At 52.2% G+C, this 12,562-nt stretch overlaps 1 protein-coding gene across 3 annotated transcripts in view; it reads right to left on the reverse strand.

Annotated features, from left to right (window-relative positions):
* The window catches only part of PEMT (phosphatidylethanolamine N-methyltransferase), an 87,327-nt gene extending 77,147 nt beyond the window's left edge, over positions 1 to 10,180 (reverse strand). The window contains exon 1 of one of the 3 annotated variants that reach the window (XM_055306066.1): positions 9,999 to 10,180. Coding sequence is in view for 1 of the 3 variants with exons in the window: in XM_055306064.1 (XP_055162039.1) it covers positions 9,583 to 9,645 (63 nt within the window). In the remaining 2 variants the exon portion in view is untranslated. Of the gene's footprint in view, positions 1 to 4,182; positions 4,307 to 9,582; positions 9,771 to 9,998 lie in introns of those variants that run through there. The other 2 variants (XM_055306064.1, XM_055306065.1) reach the window with 2 other exon arrangements.
* Between the last annotated feature and the right edge of the window lie 2,382 nt (positions 10,181 to 12,562).

Consider the following 12,562-nt stretch of genomic DNA (forward strand, 5'->3'; position numbering starts at 1 on the left):
TTCGCCTCTTAGGCACCAAGGGCAGAGCTAAGAATGAACGAGCCAAAAAAGGCACCACTATGTGAACATGTGGATGACATGGCTGAGGGACAAAGTGGCCATGGGAGCCCACAAGCGCATTATTAATAAACAAATGACAAAGGAGGACTCACTCAGCAACCAGGGAAGAGTGACATTAGAAGCACAGCCTTGCTCCACACTGATCACAGGCTCTGGGCACCCTGTGGGCGCTACCGACACCCACCAGGCAGGCAACCCCGAACCCTGTCCTCCAGCCTTCTTCTCTTCTGGTCCCAGGTCAGACTCCCCCACCCACCCAGGCCCCCAGTATCATGCAGAGCAGCAGAGGCTCAGTGGCCCTCGGGGCGGACACCTTACAAGGCATGAGGCCATGACAGGAAATTCCAAGTTGCCCTGGAGAGCACACCAGGAGAGGTGAGGCCACTCATGAAGGACCAAATGGCTGAATAGGCCTCAAAACAGACTGTCCACTCTGGAGGAAGACAGGCACACCTCAGCCCCAGAACTGAACCTGAGGGCATTCAATAAATAAATCTAATTTATTAAGCACCGGACTGCAAGGCTCATTGAGAGGCTGCGATGGGGCTGACTGGTGGAGCAGGAGCCCTGAGGAGGGATGGAAAGAGAGCTGGGCTGGGGAGCAGCCATCAGAGTGGGGCTCTGGTCCTGCTCGGCCACTTACAGAGCAGGACCTGCCTCATTGCCCCTTCTCCCTGAAGGTCCCCATCTCAACCCTCAATGCCCAGCCAAAGCTTGCCTGCCATTGGCCCTTGTCCTCTTTCATCCATGAATCCAATCTGTTTATTGATCCCATTGTTCCCACTGCCCTCAGCCAGCTTCCCATGCCTCACTTCCTGCCATGCTCTGGACCCCAGGCCTCCTCACCTGCACTGAGCTCACCCATCCCAGTGCTCGCTGACAAGTGATAAATTCATTGCATCCACTAGATCCACCATCACCTGCTATCCTTCCTGCCCCATCTGTCACTCACACCAAACATCATGCTCTAGGCCCTCTTACAATGGGTCTGCACGTTTCTGAAATACTCTTTATCACTCTACACCTCTAGGCGAACTCCTATTCACACCTCAAGACCCAGCAGGAGCATCTCTTCTACCTTCACCAGTGGCACTCTTTTGTGTCTTTAGTGTACACCCTGTTATGATTATTTGGTTACAGTGCCTATCTCATAATCATCCCTCCAGGCTAGAGGCTACTATTTCCTCCATTTTTGTGTCTTCCACCTGGTACAAAGAGTAAATATTTGCAGAATGAACAGCAACTCTTGTTTCATCATCAGTAAAAAGTAGGGGATAAAGGTACATCTCTGAAGAGCCCTCCAGCTCAGCTGCCTGTGCTCCTGGGACTCTGATCCCCTCCCTTCTGGCTTCAAATTGGAGGAAGGAAATTGCCCATGTGGCAGCAGTGGAGATTCTGCAGGTGGACAGCCAGCAGTGGCCAGCTGATCCCTCTACTTATGAGGCCACAGATTCACCAGGTGCCCAGGCGCTGTGCTTCATAAATATTTTTTTAAGATTTTTTAAATTTTTATTTATTCATGAGAGACACAGAGAGAGAGGCAGAGTCATAGGCAGAGGGAGAAGCAGGCTCTCTGAGGGGAGCTTGATGCAGAACTCGATTCCAGGACACTGGGATCAACCTGAGCCAAAGGCAGATGCTCAACCACTGAGCCACCCAAGTGCCCACAACCTTCATAAATATTTTTATGGCACCTTTTAGGCTGTGTAATCAACTAGTGTTCACCAGCACTGCCAGGAGGTGGGATGGCCAGACAAGGGATGGGACAGGGCTTTCTCAGGTTCTTAGAAACCCTGGGGATAGGATATCTTCAAGGCAGGTCAGTCTCCCGGGGTGAGGCCTGCCCATCCCTCAGATGTACAGCTGGGTGGAAGGTGTGTGCAGGGAGGAGCACCAGGGAGCTACTAGGAGTCCTGATGCCCTGGCCTTCCCTGAACTCCACTACCCATCATCCCCTCCAGATACTACTCGCCCCATGCAACAACTCCATAAACCGGGCATCCTCACCAACCATTCATCCGAGGCCGCCCACAAAAGGCCCTCTAAGACCCAGGCTTGCCCTCGATCATCGCATCACAGAGTGTAGGGCCAGCACATGAAATGTACTTTTCACCCTGCTAACTTTTAGGACACCAGGCACTCCCCGTGGGAATTTATATGGCAACTCGACAGACAAGGATTCGATTGTTAGCCAGATCCCCTTTGAAGGCCACCATTCTTCCAGAGCAGAATTCTCTATTCCCGTTCTCCTACCCTCCCACACAGTAAGGCAGCATGTGTTCATGACAAGGGAAACACCAACAGTCGGGTCTTTAGTTGGTTGTGGGTCTATTCTCACTAAGCAGAGAGAAGTAAAATATTCTCCACCCCCCCACACACTCCCACCCCCACCCAGAGCCTCCTACCCCTGCCCAGAGCCTCCCACCAACTGTCTCCTCCCACTGTCATCAGCATCCTCATTTTACAGATAGCCAAACTGAGTTACCTGCAGGCCTAATTCTCAAAGCCCTGCTCTGTGCCCACACAGCCTGCACACTCATCACTTTTTGCTATGAGCTGGTGGCTGGCTGAAGGGATGCATGCCTTCTCGAGGATAAGAAACCCCAAATCCCAGGCGAAACCAGTGTGCCCTCAATATTGTGCTGCCTGTCCCACAGGCTGACCCTGCACTGGTGGGACCCAGCCAGAGGAAAGAGGGCAAAGTGTGAGGTCCGCAGCAGGCACCCATCCAGCTAGAGAGTGGGCACAGGCGATGGCCAGAGGGTCACGGCTGGAAACCCAGGCCTGGGGACACCAAGCAGGTGAGAACCGAACAAATGGTTCAGGGTAGGTTCTGTGAAGCAAGGTAGGGCACTGACGGGGAGGAGCACAGGGCATTTTCTGGGGTGATGGAAATATTCTCCATCTCACTGGAGTCTAGGTAGCCAGGAGCTTGAATGTTAGGCCTTCCAACTGGGCTCTAAGGTCTATGCATTTCGCTGTGTGTAAATGACACCTCCCCAGGGAGGAAGGTTAGGGAGGGCCTCGGCGTTGGGAACGGTGACCTGTGTCCCCTATTTCCCCACCAGCGGGCAGAGGAAACCATATTCTCTGGAAATGCTGAAGATGTTTTTAAGGATTCAACTCAATGTCCTTCCGAGCATTCACCTGGGTGCCCCTATTCTAAGGGGGAGTCTGAGGACAAAGACCTCCTGCAAGAAACTTCCCAGTGCCAGATAACAAGACCAAAGAGTATTTATTTAAAATTCACGTGCCTCATCTTGGAGAGCACTACTGCTAGGCCTACTTTGCAGATAAGAGAGCCAAAAGCTCAGAGAAACCCCCAGATCACAGGCAGAGGGCAGAGCCAGGGCACGGCCAACCCAGCCCTTCCAGATTCCTGATAGAAGCCAGGGCTTTCGGTAAGGACTTAGAAATGCTGCAGCCACTGCTGCAGTGAGGGAAGGAGGAGTCTCGAGTACCCGCAAAGAGACAGGGCAAATGAGCAGGAGAAATTAGCTCCTTTCGCCTTTTGTGGCAGCTGAGGGAGGGAAACTGAGGCACTTAAAGGTTAACAAGCTAAGGCCAGCCACAGCTGGCAGCAGGGGACATCCAGCAGAAGCTCCCAGTTAGGACTGAACTGGTTAAAACTGGAACCTCAGCCCCCACCAGGTCCCAGTGTCCTCAGGTCAAACTGTCTTGGTGGGAGGAGAGTATCCCGTCACCTGGGTCACCTTGAAAGTGGGGCATCTGCGTTGCCTGGCAGGAAAGAATGACTAATATTCCACAGTGGTACTCCTCCTGGACCCAAACGTCCTCTCCTGATTGTTGTCACTTCCCAAAGCTCACCTGAAAGGGCGGCCCTCCCTCCTGAAACTGGATAGGGAGTATCCCCAGGTGACACTTGAGCAGATCAGGAGGGTCCCAGATCCCGGGTCCCTTGCGTCACTCCTGACACCTGTGGGCTGCCTTGACTACGGAAGGTCCCCTGCTCCTCCCCTCCCCTCCCCTCCCCTCCCTACCCCAACCTCATTAAAACAGCAAAAATCTTGGCTTCCTCTGCTGGGTAATTCTAAGAATGGAATCCCGCTCCAAGGTCACAGACTGCAGAGCTCTGTGCTTGAAAAGAGAGACACTACCTACCAGAACCAGGAATAATTCCACTCAGGTCACCGATGAATGGGCTCAGCTACTGAAGCCCTATGAGTTGGTAAGGAAGCGGCTCATAGCAAATTTCACGTTACTGCAGGCTTTGGGGACACTTCAGGGAATGATTTGCTGCGGGTCAACAGCACCCAGGGTCACATTGTGACACACAAACAAACAGCAGAGGCCCAGAGAGTCAAAGTCACATCGATCACAAGTGGGATCCATACACCACATACAGCAAAGGGCAGGAGGAACCAGGGGGGGATGGGGTCCTCCAGCACCACTCTCCATCACAGCGAAATACGTCTTTGGAACCACAGTCTCTTCTGCCTTTCCCAGGGGACCCTCAAGGGCCCCCTGGCATTCTCTGTGGATTCAGGCAATGTTTATTGGGCAACTTTTGGTTAGAGCCCCTGTTTGACACAGGACACAGACACAAGAATGAACGTGCCAGTGTCTTTTTCTTAAAACTTTTACACGAAGGCAGTCCTCCTACCTCATTTTATCTACTCTGTATGGGGGAAGGGGGGCATCTGGCTCAGAAGAAGGTCTCTGGGCAGCTCACAATCTGAGCTGGAATCGGATCACTCCCACCCTCTGGGAAGGACCACAGGCAGGCCTTCTGTGACCAATCTCAGCCCAGGGTTTCCCTTTGATGAAGCAAGGGCGATGAGACTGCTCCCCCCACCCACCCACCCACATTCTGGACAGAGGGGAGAACAAGGTACAGAGGGTGCTTCCAGGGCTGTGCTGTCCTGTGCCCTCCCTCTGTTTGCTTACAGCTAACTAATACAGACATCTCACCTTGTTCGAGGGGGGCCCTCTAGGAACACATGAGTCCTAAGGAAGAGGTAGAAAGTCCTAGGACACTGATCCAAGGAATGTAGCCCTCATGCTGAACTCTGAGGGCACACAAGCCCTGCAAGCCATCTTAAGACAGGAGGTTTGCTGGAATGTCACAATGCAACGGTGGTCAGCTACAATTTCTGGAAAAACACTAATGTGAAGCATTCCTAAATCCCACAATAAAAAGAAATGGCCAGCAGCTGTTCTAATACCCCACATCTATAACTCCTTTCAGGAAAGGGGAAGATGTCCATTCCTCTTCATTCAACTAGTGTATCCTGGACCAGGTGCAAAAAGGCGCTGGCAGCTGATGTGCAGCCTAATGAGCAGGACCAAGTGAGCCCCTTTCCTGGGAGTGGTATCCATGGATGGGTCCTGTGCTTCTCAAGGCCCTCATCTTCTCCACCTTGGGTCCCCTCTCTTACCACCTTTGTGTGATTGTGACCTGCAGACCCCTGTTCTTTACATTCACCCTCAAGGACCCAGACAGGACACCCACGCCCCCAGGGTTGATGCTACTCAGTACATATATTTAAATACATGTTACATATTAAAAGCAATAACAATTAGCCAGCTGACCTTCCTTGGGAAGTTACTGGACACCAAGTCCTGGCTTTATTTTTTATTTTTCAAGAAAGGATTTTATTTATTTATTCATGAGAGACACAGAGAGAGGCAGAGACATAGGCAGAGGATCTCTCCTGAGATTGAGTCCCATATCGGGCTCCCTGTATGAAGCCTGCTTCTCCCTCTACGTATATCTCTGCCTCTCCGTGTGTGTCTCATAATAAATAAATAAATAAAGTCTTTTAAAAAAAAGAAAAGGAAAAGGAAAACCCCAGGCCCTGAAGATTTCACTGGATGAATTCTACCAACATTTAAGGAAGAAATGACATCAATTCCACACAATCTCTCCCAGAATACAGAATAGGAGAGACTCGTTTGCAATTCACCCAAAGAGGCCAGCATTACCTTAATAACAAAACCAAAGACACGAGACAACTACAAACCCTATTCCTCATGAGCATAGCCACCAAAATCCTCCACAACAACAACAAAAAGAAGCAAGGCAAATCTAACAAAATATACAAAGGATAACATCTCAGGATCCTGCATCACCCCATGGCTGGTTTGATAATCAAAACATCAGTGTAACTCACCACATTAACAGACAAAAAAGGAAAACCCACTTGATCATCTCAACAGAAGCAAAAGAAACTGAGGTTCTAGGAACTTCAATGACTTGCCCAAGGTTATAATGAGGGGCAGAGGAAAGCCCCTACCTGAAGACAGTGAAGCTGTCTTCACTTTGACCCAAAATACTGAAGATAAAAATTAGGTCCTTGAGAATGTCACAAAATTAGTCATCCAGTAAAATAGACTGATATTCTAACAAAGTAATAGCATCAAAGGTTTTTAAAGACAATTTGCATAGCAGGCAAACATCTTCCCCTGAAAGGCAGTCAAGATCTCCCACATTTGCCACTGGGATTTTGTCTCCAACTCCTATCATAAATGGGAACTGTACAACTAAACAGGCCTATCCCCCATTGTGGCCTTGAAACTTTCTGAATACAGGGGCTTTGCCTTCTGAAGACCACCCTTTGGTGGGCTATGCTTGACAATTTGTAAAGCTCCTCTACACTCTTATCTCATTCTGGTCTTCCCTAGAGCCTCATTTACTATCCCCTCATTTACAGATCAAGAAGCTGAAGCACACTTCTTGACACCTACACTAAGTGACATCACCCACCTGCTCACGAGAGCAGGTGTGTCCAAATGGAAATGGGCATGAAAGTGGCCCCTATGACTACACCCTGCCAGACTGGGTTCTCCAAGAAGGCAGCACCCCTAGGCCCCACTGCAGTCATCTTCTGAGTTCTGGAGGTACCCCTGCCCGTGGACAGCAAACTGACAGTCCTTGCTGCCACCCACCCACCAGCCAGCTTGCTTCATGCAGCTGACAGGCCAAGGAGCAGGGCTCTAGAATCCCATGATAGCCAAAAAGCTACGAAGGGCCATTGCCAGCGAGGCCATGTCAGGTACGCTCCTCATCCCAGTGGGTGATTTTTTTCTAATTAAAAACAAAACCAAAATTCTGTATCAGCTGGAGCAGGTGCAAAATATAGCTGGCCAAGGCCATTGTATTCAAGGGCTGCACCATTCAGCTGAATATGGTAGCCACCTGCCACATGTGGCTATTGGGAACTTATGGTGCAACACGATGAAATAATATTTTTGATATAGTAGGTTAAATAAAATAAACTCTTAAAAATAATACCGGAGCACCTGGGTGGCAGTCAGTTGAGCATCCCACTCTTAATTTCAGCTCAGGTTGTGATCTCAGGGTCATGGGATCAAGCCCTGTGTGGGGCTCTGTGCTCAGCAGGGAGTTTGCTTGAAGATTCTCTCTCCTCTGCCCCTGGCCCCACTCGCACACTCTCTAGCTTGCTTTCTCTCTCTGTCTCTCTGTCTCTCTCTCTCTCTCTCTCTCTCTCTCTGGCATAAATAAATCTTTAAAAAGAGAAAAAAGTAATGTCACCAATTTCTTTTTATTTTTCAAAATGTGGCTGCTAGAGAAGTTTAAATGATAAATGGGACATATTACATTCCTATCAGGTAGGGCTAGACTAGCACACTGAGATCCTGCAGCTCAGATGCCCACGGAGTCCAAAGAAACCTTGGTGTTCACGTGGGCCAGGGACTGACTAACTTCTTTTAAAGCCAGAGATTCTGACTGAAGAAGGAGGAGAACCAACACAAGACAAATACACAATAGCGTGCTTGCTGGTGGTGGTGTTGTTAAGAAAAAAAAAATCCTTTGGTGATAGGAAGCTTAGCTGTACCAAAAGAGAGGCAGCAGTGGAAAAACTGCATCTTAGTCAACTAGGGTCACCCTGACCTGTCCCCAGAAGCACTCCCAGTTCTTTCCAGCTGCACAGCCCCATCAAACCTGTAGAGAAAGGGGAGAACAGAAAAACCCTTCCCACACACACCGAGTGAACCTTCCCCTGCTCGCGGCTGATTTCTCGCTCCCAGTGCTAGGTCTAGACCACAGGCCTCACTCAGATTACCCGGCAGTGCCCTGACACTCCACTGGGCCTGTGCTGGGCCCACTGCCCCCTCACACTGGGGCTTCTGGCTCAGAGACGTCCCACCTCAAGTTCATGGTGACCTGGCCTTCCACACAGAGTCATTTATCCAGGAAGTACCCACCCCGAAGCCAGGCAATGCTGACAGCGCCCCTGGCACTCTCCAAGTGCCCTCTTCATCTGAAATCTGCTATGGTAGAAAACACAAAAGGTACCACCACTGTCCATGTGGGTCCAGAGATTCTCTAATGACTATTTACAGTTTAGGATTCTAAGGATTCCACAGGATACCCTCATCCTCCTGGGGGAGGTTGTTCTTCCTCTCTTCTGCTTCCCACCAACCAATGTCAACTCCTCCTGCACCCTCTCAGGGTCAGATGCTAGCCTTCTCTTTGTTCCTTGGACAAAACACTGCCCCCGTCTCAGGCCTTTGCCCTGCTGTCCCTGCTGACCAGAGCTTATCACCCTGTCTCAGACAGCGAGTCACCTCCTCACAGATACAGGGATTTCAGTTCCCACTTCTCCACCAGCTACATCTCAGAAACATTGACCAATTTTAGCCCCTTCAGAAAATGTTCTATGCTTCCAGGCTTCCCGTTGCAAAGACTGGCTGTTATCAGCGAATGACTAAAGGGAAGAAACGCACTAGATTAAAGAAAGGCTGCTCCAGGCAGAGACGGAGCTCCCAGGCTCCACAGACAGTGGCTGAGGGATGAGAAAGGTGGAAAGGTGAGAAAAGGGAGGCTCTGAGAGAAGGCAGCAGGTGGGAGAGGAACAGCCATTGGAAGGGGAGCCTGGCGCGAGATGCCAGGAAAAAACAAACTCTAGGGCCGATGACTTTGCACACGGGCTGCTGCCCCAGGCAGCCGGGTCTCCAGCCAGCAGGGCCCGTCCCACGCCATCCTGGCACAAGGCTTGAAGACCAGCAAGTCTTTCCAATCCTCCAGCCTGGAAAGAGGTGATGTCCCGTAGCCAACTCAACCCCAGGGGGTGGAGGAGCCAGGGCGCGACCTCTGGCCCCGGGAGGGGGACGGGGCTGCGGCAGGACCCCCAGTTCCCACGCACCCACACGCTCCCACCACGCACACTCCCCAAAAACACCTGCGCGGCCTCCTTCACGCGCCTCCACGCCCAGTCCCAGCCCCGCACACTCCCCACTCAGCCAGGACCCACACTCTCAGGGCAACCCTGATCACACAGTCCCAGAGGCTCGCACACACGCGCACACACTACTCTTTCTCTGATACAATCCCTCTCTTCCATTCACACGCGCGCGCGCGCGCCACGCCCCCGAACAGGCAGCTCCGCTCGCCCCGCCCCTCCCCCGTTGCTTGGCAACAGCGGCCCCGCCCACTGGGCGTTGGCCGCCGCCGCGGCTGCTGAGGCGGGAAGACCCAGCACCCCCGGCCGCGCGGACCCTCTCCCTGCTTTCCCAGCCGCGCGGCCCGGTCCGTACCTGCCTAAAGTCAACATTGCCGAGGCCTCCGCAGCAGTCGGGCCCCGCCACCGAGCTGCTCATCGGCTCTGCTGCGGGCCGCCACGTCGCCCCAGCCGGGCCACCTCCCGGGGGCCGGGGCCGCAGGGCCGCCGACTCGCCCCCCCACCCCCAGAGCCGCCCGGTGGCGCCGGGAAGCTGCACCGCCCGGGGCGCTTTCCCTGTGACCCCACGTGCTCCGGGCCTTCTGGGAAATGTAGTTCCCCGTGCCCGCGAGGCGCCACCGTCCCGGAGCTCGCGACGGCAGCTCGAGGAGCCGAGAGCTGCTGGCCCCAGGGTCGCACGCTGCAGGGGCCGCCAGGTGCGGGGCGGCTCTCGCCCGGACCCTTGGGCCCCCGGCTCCCGCTCCCGCTCCCGCTCCCGGCTCGCCGACTGACCTGGCCTCCCTGTGCTTGGCTGGCGGTGGAGCTCGGAGCCGGCGACAGCGGGTCCTAGGTACAAGTAGCTTCCTGCGCAGCCCCCTGCGGACTTGGACTTTGGCCCGGGCTCGGGGTCCCCCGCCCTCTTCTGAGATCTGCTTTTGCCCAGAGGCGGTGCAGGCCCAGCACACCCTGCAGTCTCCTGCCCAGGCTACTCCTCAGGACCCTGGGCCCCCGCCCCCGTGGCCTCCCTGTTCTTGGGCTCTGCCAGAGACACCTCCTCCACTCCTTTGTTCATTCATTCTATCTCGTTCGCTCACCGGGTACTTGCTGAACTGGTCTGTGCTGCGGTACCGTAGGGAACAACACGGGTCCCTGCCCACACTGTCTCCTAACGGAAGAGACAAAACATGAATAAAGGATTATAACCTGGACAATAACTGATGGAAAGAAACCCCGGGGTAAGGTCAGATGATAAGCCAGAGTGCCTTAGGATCCCTTGCCCAAGGCCCAAAGGCGGGAGAGAGTGTTAGACATGTGAAGTGTAGGGATAGGACAGGTTAGGAAGAGAGACCATGCTGCAAAGGCGGGAAACAGGAAAGAATTAGGGGCATTTCAGGAATCCAGGAAAGGCTGATGGCTTGTGGAGCAGGGGTGGAGGAGACAGAGTGGGAGGGAAGGAGTCTAGAACAATAGGTGGGATTTTAGATGATCAGGCCCAAGACAGCCCCTTTTGCAGCCAGGTGTTACATATATGGAGAGAGAGACTCGGATTCTCAGATTTGCACAGTCTCCCAGCAGCTTCGGGCCCCGGCAGGACTCTCGCAAGGCCAGCTGCTTCCTTTTTTTTTTTTTTTTAAATAATAAATTTATTTTTTATTGGTGTTCAATTTGCCAACATACAGAATAACACCCAGTGCTCATCCCGTCAAGTGCCCCCCTCAGTGCCCGTCACCCATTCACCCCCACCCCCCGCCCCACCACCCCTAGTTCGTTTCCCAGAGTTAGGAGTCTTCATGTTCTGTCTCCCTTTCTGATATTTCCTACCCATTTCTTCTCCCTTCCCTTCTATTCCCTTCCACTATTATTTATATTCCCCAAATGAATGAGACCATATAATGTTTGTCCTTCTCCGATTAACTTATTTCACTCAGCATAACACCTTCCAGTTCCATCCATGTTGAAGCAAATGGTGGGTATTTGTCATTTCTAATGGCGGAGTAATATTCCATTGTATACATAAACCACATCTTTATCCATTCATCTTTCGATGGACACCAAGGCTCTTTCCACAGTTTGGCTATTGTGGACATTGCTGCTATAAACATTGGGGTGCAGGTGTCCCGGCATTTCATTGCATCTGCATCTTTGGGGTAAATCCCCAGCAGTGCCAGCTGCTTCCTGATTCAGGTGGCTGGCTTCTCTCACCCTTAGCCCTGAGCACCTACCAGTCTTGAGCATTTACTGAGCAGCCACTGGGTGCCTGTCCCTGTGCTGACTGTTTTACTTACAGATAGGCCCAACCTTTACAACATCCTCAGGATGGGGCAGGCCCACCAACCAGACAGGAAGGACAGGAGGGATCCTGGCTTTGGAGCATGTACCAGGTCTGTGACTAGGGGCAAATTCCAGTTTCCTCAAAAGTAAGAAGGAAATACGCATTGGTAAAACTCAGTGTGTATGATCTGACCCCCACCCACCCGTGAAGTAACTACCTCTGGCCACAGCGGGGCTGAGTACACAATGGGTGCTCCAAAGCTGGTTTGCCTACAGACCACTGTCACAAGAGTCAGGATGCTCCCCTCAGGGTGTCCAGGCAGGGCCTCCTGGACCCAGAGTCAATCTGGGGAACCCATCAAGGCAGAGTGCTCCTAAGGGCATTCACTCCCACCACCCCCCACATCTCTACTCTCCTCGAAGCACCAGGTTTCTCCTGTCCTACCTGGCGGCTCCCATTGTTTTTCGAAGCCAGAAAAGCTGAGTTTGTGTGTGTTTGGTTTATCTGGGAACAAAGGTAAACGTCAGAGGTCACATCAGAGCTGATGCAACTAGAGGAATCCATTCCTCCACCCCTAATCCACCCCCGGCCATTTTCCCTGAAAAGAAAACACCCTGGCCAGGAGAAGCCAGACTGAAGCTTCAAATGTAGTTGGAGTGGTTCAAATCAAAAGCTTCCTACCCAAGACAGTCTGAGGCAGAAGTCTTTGCAGGACCATTTGAAAACTCCCAAGTCTGTAGAGCTTGCAGAAATTGTTGGAATATAACTTTTTCAGCATCCCGAGCAAATAGAAAAGTCATTTCTGTTTACATACCCCAAGTGATGCGAGGCTCATCACCTCTTGAGGTAGCCTACTCCACTCTTGGAACAGGGTGTTTCCTCATGAAACAGACCCAAAGTCACCCTTCTTGGAGTTTTAACAGATAGAGCTTCTTTCTACCCTCAGGTAGAAATAACCTCAGGGTTATCTCTCTCTTCCCCTTTGATTATTCTTCAGATAATGGGAAGCCATTTATCACAGAATATCTCCCAGGTGGCTCCAGAGCAAACATTTCCTGATGACCCCTCTTTGGCCAGAAGTTTG

The sequence above is a fragment of the Nyctereutes procyonoides genome, unplaced genomic scaffold (assembly GCF_905146905.1).
Source record: "Nyctereutes procyonoides isolate TBG_1078 unplaced genomic scaffold, NYPRO_anot_genome, whole genome shotgun sequence".
NCBI classification, from domain to species: domain Eukaryota; kingdom Metazoa; phylum Chordata; class Mammalia; order Carnivora; family Canidae; genus Nyctereutes; species Nyctereutes procyonoides.